General features: G+C 46.0%; 1 protein-coding gene across 3 annotated transcripts in view; it reads right to left on the bottom strand.

The window, feature by feature from the left end:
* TYW1B (tRNA-yW synthesizing protein 1 homolog B) overlaps positions 1–17,467 on the bottom strand; it is a 107,212-nt gene that overhangs the window by 33,028 nt on the left and 56,717 nt on the right. For all 3 annotated transcript variants that reach the window (XM_082776612.1, XM_082776613.1, XM_082776614.1), the window contains one exon: positions 16,992–17,127. In XM_082776612.1, coding sequence (XP_082632738.1) covers positions 16,992–17,127 — 136 coding nt within the window. The remainder of the gene's footprint in view (positions 1–16,991; positions 17,128–17,467) is intronic.

The following is a 17,467-nucleotide window of genomic DNA, read 5'->3' as shown; positions in this document are numbered from 1 at the left end:
ATGCGATGCTCTGAGCACCCGGTGAGTCCGCTGACCCAGCTGGGCAAACTGAGGGCATTCCTCGGCTGTTTGCAGCCTTTTCCTGATGGAGATCACAGCTGAAGAACATGCTCTACAAAGAGACGATCTCAGAAATGGAATAACTGAATAACTGACTATTAAAGGATTATTATTTTTTCAGCTATGAACACTCCAGAGCCTAATGAAGTCGCCTGGCCAGCATTGCTTGGCTGCACTCCAGTCCCTGAGGAGCAGCCAGGGAAGGGTCTCCTCGTGGGGCGGGAGCAGAGCGGGATGCTGGGCTGCGACTCCCCTGCTGTGCACCATCCACTCTCACTTTGTCCCTACAAGGACCCCAGCAGGACCCCTGTAAGGTCACAGGGCATTTAGTGCGTGCCCAGGAGCTAAGGCTGGAGGGGTCTGGCCTGCAGCCCCCCGGGAGGTGAAGTAACACCATCATTGAGCTCCTCCAGACCTGGTGTGCACGCTGTGCCCTGGGGTCCCTGCAGGAACACCCTTTTCTGCCTGGCAGCCTCCTCCCTGCCCTGCTCAGGGGTCAGTAATGCTTTTACTTATGCCCTTGATAAATCAGTTGGCTCAGGAGATGCTACCTGGAGAAAGGTGACAGGAGCTGCTGTTGAGAAAGCACCACAGCAGCAACCAGTGCTGGTCACAACATCCTCTGGAAGCACAAAGCAGATCTCTGAGAGGTGCCAAAACAGCAGCGGGAGGGCTTGTGCTGCTACTTAAGGACAATTAGCATCAGGCACTGCAAATCCGCATGCTGGGAGATCTTCCTGAAGGTCCCTGGGAACAAAGGCAAAAGGACAGCAACGTCGTCCTGAGACCCTGCCCAGTTCCAATGAACCTCATCCAGAGCCTCGTGTATAAAAGGTGTAATGGAAGCCTTCTGCCTGCCCAGGACACGGGGCATATGGGTGGAAACTCAGCAGCTTTATACAAATACCCCTCACTTTCTCAAACCTTCACTCAGGTTATCATAGCAGACTTTAAAATACAGCACAGTCATTTATTTAGGACTGTATGTAGCAGATGGTCCAAAGGCACCTCAGTGTGGATTACTGACCAAGAAATATCTTTAAAAAAACAGAACAAAACAAAAGAAACTACTGAGAATCATATTCAGCACACACACACACTGGCCACCCCCCTTTCCAAGTCTTTCAAACCTTATTCTTTGGAGGACACACCATGACAGTGTCAACAGCATGCTCAAGAAACCCAGATACTGCTCCTTCTCTCTCTCATTGCATTCTAAAACTACGTCCCAACTGTCATGCTTTTGTAACAGGGTCCAAAATGTAAATAATGAGGTTCAGCTTGGCAACACCTTAGACAAAGGAGTGAGGAACCAACCTGGTGAAAAGCAGCATTTTCCCCCTGGGCAGCTCTTGCTAAACTCTCTCCAAGCTACCCCCAAAGCACTGCGCTCCTTGAATGCCAAAGCAGGGCACAAGGAACAAACAAACCAAACGGAGTCAAGGGAAAAATACGTGCTATAACAAACTACTTCATTATCTGGATCTAAGATGCTGGTCTCTCTCTGAGATGACAGAAACCAGTTTTCTGTCTCAAAGGAGTGTCTCATGCCCTGGTGCTGCAACAGCAGCACCCTGCAGGCAGAGCTGAAAGCCGCGATGGGGCCAGCAGAGGGATGCAGCTCCTTTTCTCTGTCCTATACCCAGGGCAGCCAACACCCAGCTGAAGCCACCAACAGCCCCGAGGCAGTTACGTTTTCCTTTGAAACCATCCTAGAAGTTTCCTAGTCTTAAAATTTTGCCTCTGGCCAAATTTCAAAGCCAAACGATCCAACAAACCCCAGGCTCCCAGGCAGGCCCACGAGGTGACACCACTCTCCCGGTCTCCGCTGTCCCAGAATACGCTAATAAAGGTTTCACGTCAGCTTGACAAAGTGCTCCCTTCTTGCTTCAATAACCAAGGGAGATTTGAGCTTTTTTTTTTTTTTTTTTTTAATAATTTCTTTTTAATTCCCTCCTCCTCGACATTCATCTTTTTGCAGATCAAATAAAATTATTCTTCATAAAACATCCCAGGTCTAATCTCAGGAGGAAGAGGGAGGGGTGAGCACGTCACGCATGCTGCAAGCAGCAGCTTGCTGGATTGATGGGTTTGTATGAGTTCAGCATCTCCTTTTTCTGGCTGAGGCAGGGAGACAGAAGAAGCACAATTTGACCTCGAGGGACTGCAGGAGGCCGGGGCAAACATAATGAGGGCAAAGATTGGACAAACCTCCTCCTCCAAACCACGCTCTGGGATCCTACAAGACCCCTACCTTGGATTGTGTCACTTGGACTCATTCTTTTGATGATACAGCATAATGCTGTCCCACTGTTTGGAAATAAACTCAAACCCCGCATTTCAGTTTTGGCTCCCTAGCTTAAAGCCTAAACACTCGTACCTCCCTGTGATATAGATGAAACAAACTTATTGCTAGAAAATTACGTTTTGTTCTGACTCCTCAAAACAAATCCATGTTTTGCAGCTAACGACGCTCAAGTAACAGAACCAGTATTGTCAACAGAAACATTGCTTTGCTTAAATGCAAAAAGCAGTCTCCGGGGAGAAGAAATTATGGTGCAGGCTCTAAACAAATTGCTCTTTCCCTCTCTCAGCTTCACAGATCCTTTGCAGGTATTAGATGATGAATAGGAAGCCACTTCAAAAGCCAGTTTCTCAGTTCCATTAATATTTCTTATTCCCTTCAGTGAAAGACTCAACTTGCAAACTGACTTCATAACACATTTTCAGCACTTCCCAGCTGGCAAGGAGCAGCTCAGACCAGCACAGAGAACAGCCCAAAAGCTGAAGGCACGCACAACCTCACAGCCTGGAGCAGCGCCAGCACTCCTGCCCTGCCCTCTGCACGCAGCAGCCCCACGAAAACAGCCCCAGCCCCTCCAAGAACTCTATTCGAGGCCCTGTTCTGGGTTACACAACACCTCACTAGGCGAGCAAGTCCTGAATGAAGATATCAAAGCAATTTTCACACTTGGAAATTACTTGTCACAGGGATATGATCAGAAAAAAAAATATCCCTGCAGCCAAGCATCTATTCACCACATTCAGTAGCATGCATCTTTATGCATAAAACCCCATGAAGGATAAAAGATCCAAAATGTAGCAAAAGAAGTCTCAAATGCCAACACGCCCCAGATTTCACAGCTTTCCAAACCTTTCCCGTTCAGCCTGGAGCCAGCTTTTCTGCAAGCACTGCAGGTTCAGAGAGCCTACAGGATCACTTCTGCCTCTCCTGAGCCCGGCGCTGTGGAGCCGCAGGCTCCCCAGCCCCGCAGAGGAGCTGCGGCCCCCACCTCACTCCTGGAGAGCATCAGCAGGAACAGACTTGGTGCCCTTGAAAAAAAACGGCAGATTATTCTTTTGGCAACCAGGACCCTCCCCTTAAATAAAGGGCTCATCCATCACCAGGCACCCAGCCCTGAGCACTGGCACAACAGGCGTCCTCCTAAAAGTCACATTGCAAGCACCTGAGAGCCTTCTGCCAGGCAGATCCGCACAGCAGAGGAGGTTTTTTTCCCTTCAAAGATTAACTCAGCACAAAGCACAAAAGTTCTTGGCTTCCTTTCTTCAGGCTAATACCGTCATTAAAGTGAGAAAACTGAATAGGTTATGCTGCGTAGGTATCTACTAAAAACATACATTGTTCAAGCATTTGCTATTAATAAACTGGTTTAAAGCAAGTTGAGGCTTTGTCTTCACTGCTAAAAAAAGTGCATTTTAACCATGGGATAATTAACGCATTAGCTACTCTGCTGTAAAACCAGAGCAAAGCTCAGAACTTTAATTTTACTGCTCGAAAAGGGAGAGCGCTCAATGCCAGCATCTACCTGGGGATCAGCACCAAAGCGCCTGGTCTGCTTGCCTGAGATTTTACAACCCAACAGTTCAGAACAAAAACTCAGCAGTTCTCAAGTGCCACGTAGAAAAGACAAAAGGTTTCTTACATTTCTAGAGTTTTGAAAATAAAAACTAAAAAAGCTACCATGAACAATAATTACAAGAATATGAAAGTTGTACTTCCGTTTTGCACTTTTTTTTTTTTTAACTGTTTTTATAATCAAATCATTTAACATAACTTATCTCATTTTGTAAAAATCAGCTTTTATTGAATAGCTTTGAAATTCTTCCTGGAAATCAAAAGAAGGTCCTGAAGCGAGACAAGCACTAATTGCTAAGCCAGGCTGTTAAGCCAGAAACGCCCTCAGCCCGCACACAGTCCTGCTGATGCACTGAGCACAAGTATAAAATATCCAGACTGGAAATAAGGGAGAAAAATCAGATTTCATTCTTCTACCTTCCTAAATCAGCTCCTTAAGCCATGTTCCCCTTTCCATAATCATTATTCCTGTACTTGCCACCTATTGCTCATCATCTGCTTTATTGCTTCACACTTCAGTAATAATTTACCCATTTTAGTTAAATATCTCCAGAAACAAGCCAAAGTGGGGTAACATCTCCGTTCCGAAGCCTGAACATATTTTAAGTAGATCAGAACCATAACTGCTGCTTATCCGTTTTCCACAGACTTGCTTTTAATATACCTGCTCCTGTAAGTCACCAAGAACAATATTCTCCTGATTAATTACTGCTTTTTGTTATATCTAGAGGAACTTGAAGGAATTACCATGTAAAATTCATACCCAGAGAAAGAAAAAAATCCAATGCAATACAATTTAAAATAAAACAGCATCAGAACAGACTATATCAAATCATCAGCAAAAAAAACACTTCAAGCTTGCTGTTAAACAGACCACACAGCCTGCAATATTTCATTTCCTCGGGGAAAGAGTATGTTTAACACTGAACAGACAAAAAAAGCATTAGCAGAAGTCTGGGTAGGGCTCACACCAAGCTCTCCACAAAATCATTGTTGTAACCAAAGCCAGGCTGAAGCCTGAGCTGAAAACACACGCAGGCAGTACCGAAAGAGCCCATCACAGCCCTTCCCTGGGATGAAATGCTCAGCGATGCTCCAAGTTTGTGCCCAGGTCCCGCTGACTTTGAAAGGACTTCAGCCAGAAGCTTGACAGGGGATGCTGCTGGGAGAGCTCCCAAATATAGGTGAGATCGGGACCTTTCTGCACAGGCAGCTTCCAATTAACACGGCGGCAGCCCCGTGGGTCGCGGCAGCAGCTGCTGCCGCAGCGGGGGGGGACAGGAGCCAGGCCCAGCGCCGGCTGCTGCTCCTCGCACAGCACGAAGCACAGACAAGCAGCGGAGCCTGGCCAGCATCTGACTTGCTCAGCCCCTCACTTCCTGCCCCTCTGCAGGAAAGAGTGAGGAACCCAAGGAACCACTGACCTGCTCCGGGCTGACCTTAAAAGTGCTCTGTTCAACTCGAGCTGGCACCTCCGCGTTCACTTAGCAGATGGGGTAGATGCTTGGTCTGCTCACACATTGGGAAGAGAGGCACTTGGACCCAGTCTGTGATGGGGAAAGGCTGAAATGACCCCCAGGACACCCCACAGCCTCCTTTCATTTTATGTCCCCAAATGAGGGTGCAGGTCCTGGCTACAGCTCCACGCTGCCACTTCCCTCGGGCACCTGGACCCAAGACTTGGCTGCCTGGCCCCAGGCAGGGCAGGGCAGGGCAGGCTGCTGCTCCTTGTGCAGCAGCCCCGGAGGGCACCTCTTCAAAGGTCTCCCTTCAACGCACAGCTGTAACCCCGGCAGCGGAAGGGAGTCAAGAGGAGAACAACACTAAAAGCAACTACAGGCAAGGAGGAAAGTCTGCCTGGCACAGCAACCTGCAAAATATAACACACAGACAGGAACTTAAAGAAAAAACTTGAATGGCACTGATCTGCACAAAGAAAGTAAGGGGTAAGAGCAGTTTAAAAAGAGTCCAACTTTAGCCAAATGCTTTTGGACAAAGAAAAAAAACTGAACAATCACCAGTATCTCTTTGGATCCAACGGAAGAACCCAGTCTCCCCCATGTCAGCTGCCAGGTGCTCAGTGTTTTTAAAAGCCATCCCAGCAGTTATTTATACATGCAGTCAAAGACTTGGATGCTTCATTACAGACCTCTGTAGTTGGAAATCTCAGCCAGGAAAACAACATCCCACTGAAATTTTGCAGGGCTCTAACAGAATATTTCTCAAAATCAGTGTTTTTGCTCAGCAACAGGGGATACAGGGAAGAAGAATAAACTGCATTTTAACTAATCCTGTAATAACAATGCTTTAAGTCAGCAACTGCGGGATAATGGAAAAACTGAGACATCGTGTCTGTGAGGCAGAAAGAGAATTCAGGATCTGACAAAAGATCAGCTCTGCCACAGGTACAACTCAGGCAGCGATGCAGATGCGATGCCCACTTGAATGACAGCATGGCACGCCGGCACAGCGAACACAGGCTTGGCCAAGGCTGGAGAAGGGCTATTGTGCTTAAGACAATAAACTGACATTTGCTATCTCAGAAAACAACAAACCAGCCATGCAACTTCGAGAGTAAAGCGATGAAAGCAGAGATTAATCTGCCGTAAAAACATAATTACCTCATTAAAAATCACTCTCGCAGTTTGCGAAGCAAAGAGTAATATTTTTCGTCTGGGTTTTGTCCAAATCATCTAAAAATAGAAATGAAAGCCCTACCATAATTTGCTGAAAATCCTGCCCATTTCATTTAACATAGAACAATATAAGCAGAGTCTGAAATAAAATTTCTTCCTGGTGAAGCAGTCCTTGCAAGACAACTGTTCCTGTAAAGTCCTATCTCAGGAGTTTACCTTCTGAAGTAACAAAACCCATGCAAAAGTAAACAGGCTTTAAACATTTTAGCTGCCCATCCTATTGAGTAGTCAAGCTCCAGCAGGAGCTGGAGACCAAGAGCACTCCCGATTGGCATTGGGACAGAGTGAGATGTGCCAGTAGGTGACACATCCAGAGGCCATGCCCCACCTGAGCACCCAAGGAACGTCATTCTGCATGGGCAGGTTTGTGAAAGCAGCCCCTCACTGCACCTGCATGATGCTCTGCAATGCATGTGTGGAGATCAATGCTGCTGCAGAACAGGGGCTGCCAGTGCCCCCCGTCCCAGCACATCTCAACAGCACTTACCTGAGCACTCAGGTGCAGTGCTGGGAGCCTTTTATCAGCTCCTGCAGGCTTTGTATCTGTCTCTCAGCTTTGAACAGTTAGCCTCTGAGCTTTAGCCTTGAGGAGCTGGACTCCTCTCAGTTCCCACTGATTTATAGGATTAATCCCTACAGATACACTGTTTGTAGAATATCACCACTGCAGAGCACAGCGGTACTTGAACTCTTCAGTCCCTGCCCTATCTATTCCCACCCACCAAGCAAGCTGACCCCCCAGCTGCCCGGGTCTTGTAGCCCCCAGGAAGTCAGCACCACGGTGCGCACAGCAGAGGCTGGCAGGCTGCAGGCTGGCAGCGAGCAGCACTTCTGCTTGCAAAGAAGCTGCCGCTGCTTTTCTGTGCGGCACTCCAGTCCTTTTGCAGCTGCATAGATACGTCCCGCCATCCACTGCAGGATGCCACCTCTCCTGTCTTGGCATGACAAAACCACTGCAAGCTCTCACATGTCCCAGGATGCGATGACCCTCAGACTGCGCCCCTGATTCAGGCTGCTTATAGCTGCTGGGTAAACATCCTCACATGCACCATCTCAGGAAGACAGTTGTGGGCAAGCACCAGGTTCGTCTCTTCTCAGCCCCACTGGTGTGCTTGATGTGCTCTCAAGTGTGGAGACATGGGCACAGAGCAACTGGGTGTCTCTGAAAGCTACTGAGTGGGATGATCCTGGAGCATCATGCAGAACAGGAGAGCTCTCAGTCACTGCCATGCAGCATCCTGCTGTCCCCAGCTCACTAGAAGTCCAGTACTGCTACATCAGATCTCCAAGTTCACTCTGCAGGTACAACCACAAGCAACGCATGAAAATATAGTAGTTAGAAAAGAATCAGGGATTTGCTCAGTTGACAGGAGCTGGGTGGAAAAGGAAAGAACAAACAACTTAAATTATAGGAGCAACCCAAAGCAACAGAAAATCAGGGGCTAAATACACGTCCCATTCCTGCAGGGCAGAGGGGGAACACCTGGCTTCACAAACCTGCCTGAATGCAAGCCTCAGGCACGAGGCACTGTGCATTGCAACTGATTAGCACCATCTCCTCACCTCGTTTCACCAAGCCACACATTCAACTGTTACTTTACCCACCTTTCACAACTGCAATGTGTCCACTTCCCTGGGAGCTTAAACAAAAATGACAACTTTCTCCTTGAGTGACTACCTGGCACAGCTAGAGCCTTTGGTAGGAACACGTCCCAGCAAACTCTGGATGAAGATGCCATGCTATGTATTCTTTACCACAGAGAACAGAAAAACAGCTTACCCAAACTATGCATGCTTCAAAGGTATCTGTTAGTCTGAGATACATATTTAATAATGATGTTGTTTTTTAAAAATCACAAAAAAATGGTTAAAGTCGGTGTCTCTGAATGTAACTTCCACCCACCACTGGAGGCACGTGCCCTCAGGGATACATGGTTTAACATTACCTGAAGCTCCAACATCAAACCATGGAGTGGTTTGGGTTGGAAGGGACCTTACAGACCATCTAGTTCCAACCCCTGCCATTGGCAGGGACACCTTCTACTGGATCAGGTTGCCCAAAGCCCCATCCAGCCTGGCCTTGAACATTTCCAGGGATGGGGCGTCCATATCAAATTAAAGCTTTCTAAAACTGAGACCTAATCTTTATGAAATGCCTTCAGATCTTTGCATTTTCACAGAAAGCTGGACTCTTCAGAAGAGCCCTCCATGGAACTACGGCTCCTCAGGACAGAGGAACAATTTCAACACACAAAACCAGAATGAGCCAAATGCAGTGAAGCAGATGCACATTTTTACAGGTCTGCAAACAGCTGCATTAACGCTTGGGATCATCAGCTCTTCAATTCCAGGGCTCATCACCACTTACATTCTCTATGTTACTCTGTTTTTATAACTAACAGTTAGAGATGATTTACAGTGCATCTAATACCAGATCCTCCAGCAAAGATTTATACGGATCCAAGTGCTCTTCTGGGTAATAAGAAAGGGCGACCCTCCCCCAACCGCTTCCCAAAAAAACACTGTTCAGTACAGCAACTGCACCTACTGCACTTCAAAATGGCTTCTCTCAAAACTGTTTCAACTAAGTTCACTCATCCCAAAGCCTTAGCTGCATGAGAAATGAGAAATAAATCACCTTTGATTTACCAATCTTCTTTGACCTTTTACTAATTACCAGCTTTCTGTATTTAAGTATGTACAAGACAATAAATTCCCAAAATTTATCTAAAAGACACAACAGCAATTCAGCAGCTTCAGAGGAGATTCTGAATGCACCTGGTATGATTTCTGCACTTCTTATATTGGCAAATCTAACAGCACTTTTGTCCAAGGAGGAAGTGCAGAACTTGGCTCTCGAGCACACGACTTGCAAGTCAACAAGGCTCCAGATGGGTTTTTCAGCACCAGTGGAAACAAGGGATGGGGCACATGGTTCAGGAGGTCACAGACCACCTCCCTGATCACAGACATTATTTATGATAGCTCCGCTACCACCTACCTGCCACAGGATCCTGCCCTACAAGAGAGCTGAAGGAAGAGGCTAAGTGCTCCTCTGTTTCAGCCCCAGCCCTGCTACGTTTGGTCAGAGCACCGTCGCGGCAGGTTGAGCCGAGCACTCTGGTTTCACCCCAAGGTGGAGGAGGAGCCTTCCCAGATGCTGCTTCACCAGGGGACGTGTGGCCCCCAACTGCCCTGGGAAAGGAACTCCGTCTGTCACTCCAGTACTTCTGCAAGCCTTGGTCGCCTGAACACAGCTGCAGCACTCCATCCACCACAGCTTGTGAGAGGGTTTCTCACCCTCTCTAGAGCAATCCACCCCCTGTTTTTTTCCACCTGGCATGGGGTCCGTGGCTATGTTCCCTCTCATTCTGAGGAGCACCAGCACACCAGCTACCACATTCCTACAAAATCCTTTTTTTTTTTTTTTTTTTTTATTTCCATCAATTTTACACTCTGAGATGAGAAAATAGATCAGTCTTGCAGATGCTTTGTCAACTCATCTTCCCTGAAATGTCAAATGAATAGATTCGATGAACCAAATAAACACTTCTTATCTGAATCATCATGCTAGAGCCACTGATACTCGGTCAGTGAGAAGAGAAATTCAACAGCTAATGCATTTAGCAGAATGGAATATTATACAGTGCTCTGCACAATCCCAGTCCATGGCATTTGGCCCAGTAGCTTTAACTTTATAGGTTTAAATAAAAACATGCTTTCAAATAAACTGCAGATATAAATTTGTTTTGCTTAGTTGCCACAAGCAGAATTTTAGATTCACTTTCTCCTTCTTTAGATTCCACAAAAACACACACGTGCTCTCTTCCTCACAGGGTGCCCTTGGATGAAGACCATTGCTCTGTTCCACAACCAGGGAACGAAAGAGCAAAATGTCGTCCTCGAGACCATGGGGCCCGCTGGGCAGCCGGCAGTTCTGGCTCCCAAAGCTGAGCCCTGCGGAACAGAGCAGCCATTCCTTAGTGGTCACTGAACTGCGTTCTCTACAAATCCAGTCTCTTACAGTGTCTAGGAAGAGGCTCAAGGCAAGAGACAGACCACATTTAATTGAAGGTAGGGATAATAAATGCTTCCAATGAAAGTGTTAGCAGCAGAAATAGGTAAGCCAAATGGTGTGTGCTAGCCAAGAGGGAAACAGAAGGGTGAACTTGGAGGAGGAGAGCCCTCTTGTTTCTTCCATTTACACTTCAGAGGTCAAAGCCCACCTCTCCCTTCCCACTTCTCCTGGGGAGGCATCTCCTGCAGGCAGGAGGTGGCTGCAGCCCCCCTTTGGCTCCACCAGCAGCCCTGAAGCCCGGCTGCCCACAGCCCCGCATGGTGAGCAAGGAGAGGACTGGTGCGGAGAGGGGGCAAAGCGCTGGGGAAGGACTGGGACAGCTCCCCCAGTAGGCCAGAGACACCTTGCTTCTCAGCCAGGCTCGCTATCCTGTCTTCTTAAGGCACAGCAACAACCAGCGCCTCGGAATATTGGATCATTTTTGATTATGAAGTGTGTTTATGAACATTTTTCCCCTTTTCTTGCCTGCAAGCGAACCGAGAGATACTGGAAGAGACAGCAGAAATAAGATTTCACTCCCTCTGATGCCAAGAATCTTGCTGAAGCCTCATTTGGATTGCTGCTTGCTCTAAGCTAAGCTGAAAGGAGATGATGTATTTCAGAAACTATAACTTAATATCGTACCTTTGTAACACATCATATTGCATTTCAGAAGGCTTACACCAGAAGTCTCATTAGCAAAACTATTAAAACAAGCACACAGCTGGTAGAGAGCATTTTCTGTGCAGAAGAGTCAAATACTTCTAAATGTATAGTAGCAAAATTGATTACTGATTCTAACATCTGTTAGAAATTTTTACATTTAAATTCTCCTCAAAAAGTCACTTAGCGCTCAGAAACAGACGAGGCTCTACAAACCAGTCCCTCCCCCCAGTAACCACATAAATAATCTCCATGCAAATCAAATGTGCTCTTCTCATAAAAGAAATCATTACTGTCATATATTACACAATCATCACTACAACATGCTTAAGATGCAACTCAATGTATTTACACTATGTTTGTAATCACACAGAAGCCAAGGGTAACTTTGAAGAAAGAATCATATTGGAAAAGACCAAAGGAAATAGCAACAGATGCAAGACTGAAAACATTTAAATATGCAAGTTGGTGTCATCGCTGAGAAACGTAAAAGGAACTACCTGTAAGCAATGTGCCAGCACAGAACTGGAAGACATGAGACATTTCATATTTCATGCCTTTCTCTGGACAAAGCACCTCTATCACCTTATGGCAAGGGGGACAGAGCCACAGGCACTGAAGTCCTTGGAAAGCCAACATCCTATCAAATATGTGATAACCTAGGACAAGCAGAGCTAAGAGTTTTATTTTTTTTTGGTCCTTTTTAGTGGGAGGAAAAAAGAGACTTTTGCTACACTGCACCCATAGAGCCATGACCCTGTTTCTCTATGAAATCTTAATTCCTCTGAAGAAGGAAAAAATGAAGGCAAGGTTTTACCCAAGATTTAAAGCAAGAGTTGTATATGATGTATAAAGACACTGAACTCCAGAAAGCACCAATAAACCACTTCTTTTGCTTTTTGTGACCCTCCTGGAAGGACAGGAAGGATAAGGTTCTGCCTCATCATCAGTTCCCACAGTGCCATAACATCTATTAACCTAAAGGGTTTTTTCCCCTGTTTGCTTTGTGCATGGCTCCAATCTGTTTCAGAGAACATTGGCACCTGTCCCCTGAAAGTTAAAGCAGTTCAGCAGTGCCTACTCGGTGCCTGGCAGCACAGCAAGTTCTGAGCCGACTGGACAGGATTTATCATGATTAAGTCAAGAAGACACAGACAGAAGAGGTGACACCACGTCAAGGGTGGAAGAGTGCTCCTCAGAGCACCTGAACACCAACAAGGAATATTCCCCTACTGCTCAAACCCACAAGTATCCAAGCAGTAGCAGGCACTTGCTTCAAAGGTTATCTTGTGTTCCCAAAGACATAGAAATTGAAAAATGCTCAGAGATGGTGCAACGTAATGCTGAACCACAAACAGGGCACATCCTGCTGCTATGCCCATCACCGATTTTTCTCTAGTTATTTTCAGTGCACTTGGGTAGAAATAAGCACTTTTGCAATACTGGGTCACTGCATCGCCACTTCACATACCAGCAACAGGGTGTTTCGCATTTTTCTCAGTCAACGTCCCTATTGCTTGGGAAAACGTCTGGTGATTTATCATCAGCAAGAATAACAGTTTTCAAGTATTGCTCAACCCACAGAACCTGTTGGAGTAACACTGAGGGAAACAGAGCACAAAGTCAGAAAAGTAAAATGGATCATAGGTCTGCTGGTGTTTCAGAGCTCACAATGTCAGCTCCGTGTTCTCATCATCAGGCAACACATTTGGTTAAAGGTATTTTTGGAAAAAAAAAAAAAAAACATCAGCTTGATAAGAAAATTATGAGGTATGGAAAATCTATTTTTTCCCTCCTGAGCTTCTGGACATTTGAAATTAATTTGCACCTCATTTCTCATTCGGATACCGCATTATGAAAAAGCAATGGCTGGAAGAAATTCCTACCACTGGAATACAGACTTCTCCTCCCTAGCAGAGAAGGATTCACATTCTTAGCGCTTCTTCCAAATGCCTGGTCCATCAACTTGGGTCATCTCCCAGTTGTTCTGATGAACTAAAGGCTGTCAGAGGATGAGTCTATGAGACTGTCGTGGTTCCGCTCGAGTGGGCAGCCGAGCTCCACCACAGCCGCTCTCTCACTCCCCCTCCTCAAAGAGGAATGGGGAGAAAATATGTGAAAAGTGCTCAAGGATTGAGATAAGGATGAGAAAATCACGCAATAATTATTGTAACGGGCAAAACAGACTCGGCATAAGGAGATAGTAAGATTTATTGCCTACAACTAACAAGCGAGAGAAGTGAGAAAACAAAGGAAAAAAAACAAAAGCACCTTCCCCCCCCCATCCACCCTCTTCCACCTCCTCCCCCCGAGCGGCGCAGGGGAACGGGGAATGGGGGTTATGGTCAGTCTACAGCACTTCTTCTCTGCCGCTCCTTCTCGGTCACTCTCGTCCCCTGTGCTGTGGGGTCCCACCCACGGGATGCAGTCCTTGATGAACTGATCCGGCGTGGGCTTCCCACAGGCAGCAGCTCTTCCAGAACTGCTCCAGATATGGGTCCGTACCACGGGGTCCATCCCTCAGGAGAAAACTGCTCCAACCTGGCTCCCCTACGGGCAGCAGCTCCTGCCAGGTCACCTGCTCCTGCGTGGTCTCCTCTCCACGGGCTACAGGTCCAGCCCGGAATCTGCTCCGGCAGGGGTCTTCCACAGGCGGCAGCCTCCGTCGGTGCACGGCCACCTGCTCCACCGTGGTCTCCTCCACGGGCTGCAGCGTGGAACCCTGCTCCACCGTGGTACTCCATGGGCTGCAGGGGGACATCCTGCTTCACCATGGTCCTCACCACAGGCCGCAGGGGACTTCTGCTCCGGCGCCTGGAGCACCTCTCCCCCTCCTTCCACACTGACCTTGGTGCAAGGCTGTTCTCCCACTCCCTTGACTCTCCCGGCTGCTGTGTGGCGCAGCGTTTTTTCCCTGTCTTAAATATGCTCTCACAGAGGCGCAAAACAACATCGCTTATTGGCTCGGATCTGGAAAACAATGGGGCCCTTCCCAAACATGGGGCAGCTTCTAGATCTTTCTCACAGAAACCACCCCTATGGCTCCCTGCTACCAAAACCTTGCCACGTAAACCCACTACAGAGACTTCCAAAACGTGACATTCAGAAAAGGCATATTCTAAATTGTACACAGCATCTTTCTTCTTCCTCTCGATTTGATCTGGAGGATGGAAGACATGATAAGAAACAAATGGAGCCTTCTGGGAGTCCACCTGCTGTTTAACAAATTCCTCTCTCAAGAAACGTTTCTTGGCATAGAAAACTCAACACAAAGATCATCTAAATGAGAATTCCTCTAGGAAGGATAACACTTGAACCACATAGCAGGGGACAAGGACAGGGTTCCTTCCTGTTTGTTGCAGAAATCACAAAAGTTTTTTGTTTTTTTTTTTTTTTTTATTCCTGAACTTCCCTTGCAAATGCCGTAGCAACTAATCACTAACATGCTGCATGATGCTGTGAAAGCACACTGGGAACAATGCATTATTAAATTCACTCCTGTCTCTAACTGCCCATCCCTGCAGCACCAAGCACACAGCCACAGAACAGCCAGGCTCTCTACCTGCCAGTGGGCATCATGCAAGCAGGAGCAGCACTTGCCAAACACAGAAGCAAGCGCAGCAAGGTACAACCATTTTGTTGTTTTTGTTTTTTTCTTCCTTCCAAACTCCCTTTGCCCATTTCTGTTTATTTTTTAAAATGCACCCAGATCAAGCCTATCAGTGATTCTTATTAGCAGTGACTCATATCAGCTGCAATGCCAGCTTGTCTCAGTCTCAGGAGAATTAAATTGAATAAACCTGGATAGTTTGTCAGGCTGTGTGAAAATATTGGACTTGTATTTTATTTCCAGATATATTAGCATCACTTTCCCAACACAATGCATCAGCACATCACCATCCACTCTGAAACAGAAGCTGTATTTCTCAGGAATATCAGCAGGTGCATTAGCTTTCAGCACTCCTCATTCATCACAGTCCTAAAGAAAGGTGCTTACAATCACAGGTGAACACCAAGCAGTGCACTTGGAAGGAAAACAGTTGCTTCCACCCAGAAGCAGCTCAAGATATTTTGTAGGTGCCACAACTACATGTAACATTAAATGAAAACTTATGAACAGCAACTTCCTTGAGACTCCTTGCTGCTGCCTGTGTTTGATGACACAATGTGCAGCTGAGCAGGGGCTGGCAGAACAGTGCATTACCCATTGGAGAAACTATTAATTGGCTCTTGTGTTATCAGTGTTTCAAGGACCCTTCAAAGTGCAGTTGTTTTTAGGAGAAAATGCACCTGCTAGCTGAGCTTTTTTTTTTTTTTTTTCTTGTTCTTCACCTTGACCAGGGTATTTTTAGCTGCATGGACAGACTTGCCAATACTTTCACATTCAGTTCTTTGCAAGGAAATTTCTGACAACATGCGGCAATGGATGAACCCTATCTACCAGGGTCAAGAGAGACAGGAGAGCAAAAATCAGCTTCCCAAAAGACTTCTCCAGTATTTTTGCTTTCAGTATTTTAGTCCCCCTTCCTATTTCCACAGCTTCTCCTACTCAGAGTATTTAATGATAAAGTTTGTACTCAATTTCAGTCAGCTCAGTATTCGGCCTGAGATTTTGCTCAACAAGATCAGCTGGCACTTAAAAACTGCTTGATAAAGCTACCCACATGCCTTTGCAGAAGAAAGTGTCACTCAATTACACTGAGTCTCCTGGATCTCCTAATGTAAGCATATTTGGCAGAAAATGGTCCAACATTGTCATCTCAGAAGGCAGTAAATTTGATTCAAATGAAACAGTCTCTTGCCTGTTCATCTCAGCAGGTAACATATAAACTTCTGCCAAAACAGTAAATAGCCGTACTTGTTTCCATCAGAGTGCAGTACCAGTAAACAAGTGAGGAAAGGCATTCATGAAGCACTTTTCTTATTAATTCATGTGATGCTGTGACCAAGAGTGATTCATTAATCACTATTAAAAACACTAACACGGTGGACTGAATTTTGAGACAACAGCAGCAGACACGAGCCTGTGTTTTCAGGTCACCATTCAGCTGTCTTGCACAGGCACAAAATACTGACAGTGCAAAGGGACACCCTTATAACTATGCTCAAATACACTATTTCAACTAAATCTTCCAGACGTAAGCAGATGCGCTTAGAACTATGTAGCAGGAGGGCAAGTAGAGCTAGGAATCTCCAGCACACAAATTACGACCTTTATGTAATTCAATTTCAAGGGAGCCTTTGAGAATCAGTGCTGAGTACTGTGTGGATTTACAACTCTTCCTAGGCTTCCCTGAATTTCTAATCTTTTGAGCAGCCATCAGTATCCATGTTTCATTCCATTATGAAATCTTATAAACTCATCTCTTATCTTCACATCTTATATTCGTTATCTTAAACTTACAAAGTTTACTGTCCCATTTGACACATTCTCCTCTCCTAGTTATGGAATTTCTTCTCACACAGAAAACTGATCAACCATGCTGGAGTTTTACGTATTATACAACTTATGTGCAAAACATGCTGCTAACAGACCTCAGAGTGGATTCTGGATGTATCTTAAGACCCTCCATCCTCCCACTTTTGTCCCAAGTAGGTAAGATGTAGAAGGAAGGAAAAAATATTCTCATATGGGTACCTTTTCAGACAAGGCCTTTAAACTGTCTAGAAACCTCTGCCAGAAATCCTTGAAGAGGGGTCGATCAATTCTTTTCAGGCTCTCTTTGGTGCTGGCATCCACGCTGACATACAGCTGCGTTACTGGCTCGAGGTTCCTTGGTAATAAAAAGAAGGGGATTGTTATTTTCAGATATTACTGTTAACTGAACGTGGGCATTCTTACCAAGGCATGTATAAAAATACAGCATCTGCCAACAAGCTGCTCTGCTGGTCCAGTAGCAACAGGAGCTATGCTGTATTCATAGGGAAACTCTTAAGGTTCAGCATTTCACACCACTGCCAAATGACCGCTCTTACCAGTAAGATGTTACAATTTTCTTTCAGCACTTAATATACCCCAAAGGTAAGAGTACCACATACAAAGGACATCTTTGAGATACAAGGTTATCTTTTCCTCACTGAGCTGGAACATGCTTCACTGAAGTGTACTTGTAA

The sequence above is a fragment of the Aythya marila genome (genome assembly GCF_965140915.1).
Source record: "Aythya marila genome assembly, chromosome: 20".
NCBI lineage: Eukaryota > Metazoa > Chordata > Aves > Anseriformes > Anatidae > Aythya > Aythya marila.
This window is presented reverse-complemented; position numbering and strand designations above follow the sequence as displayed.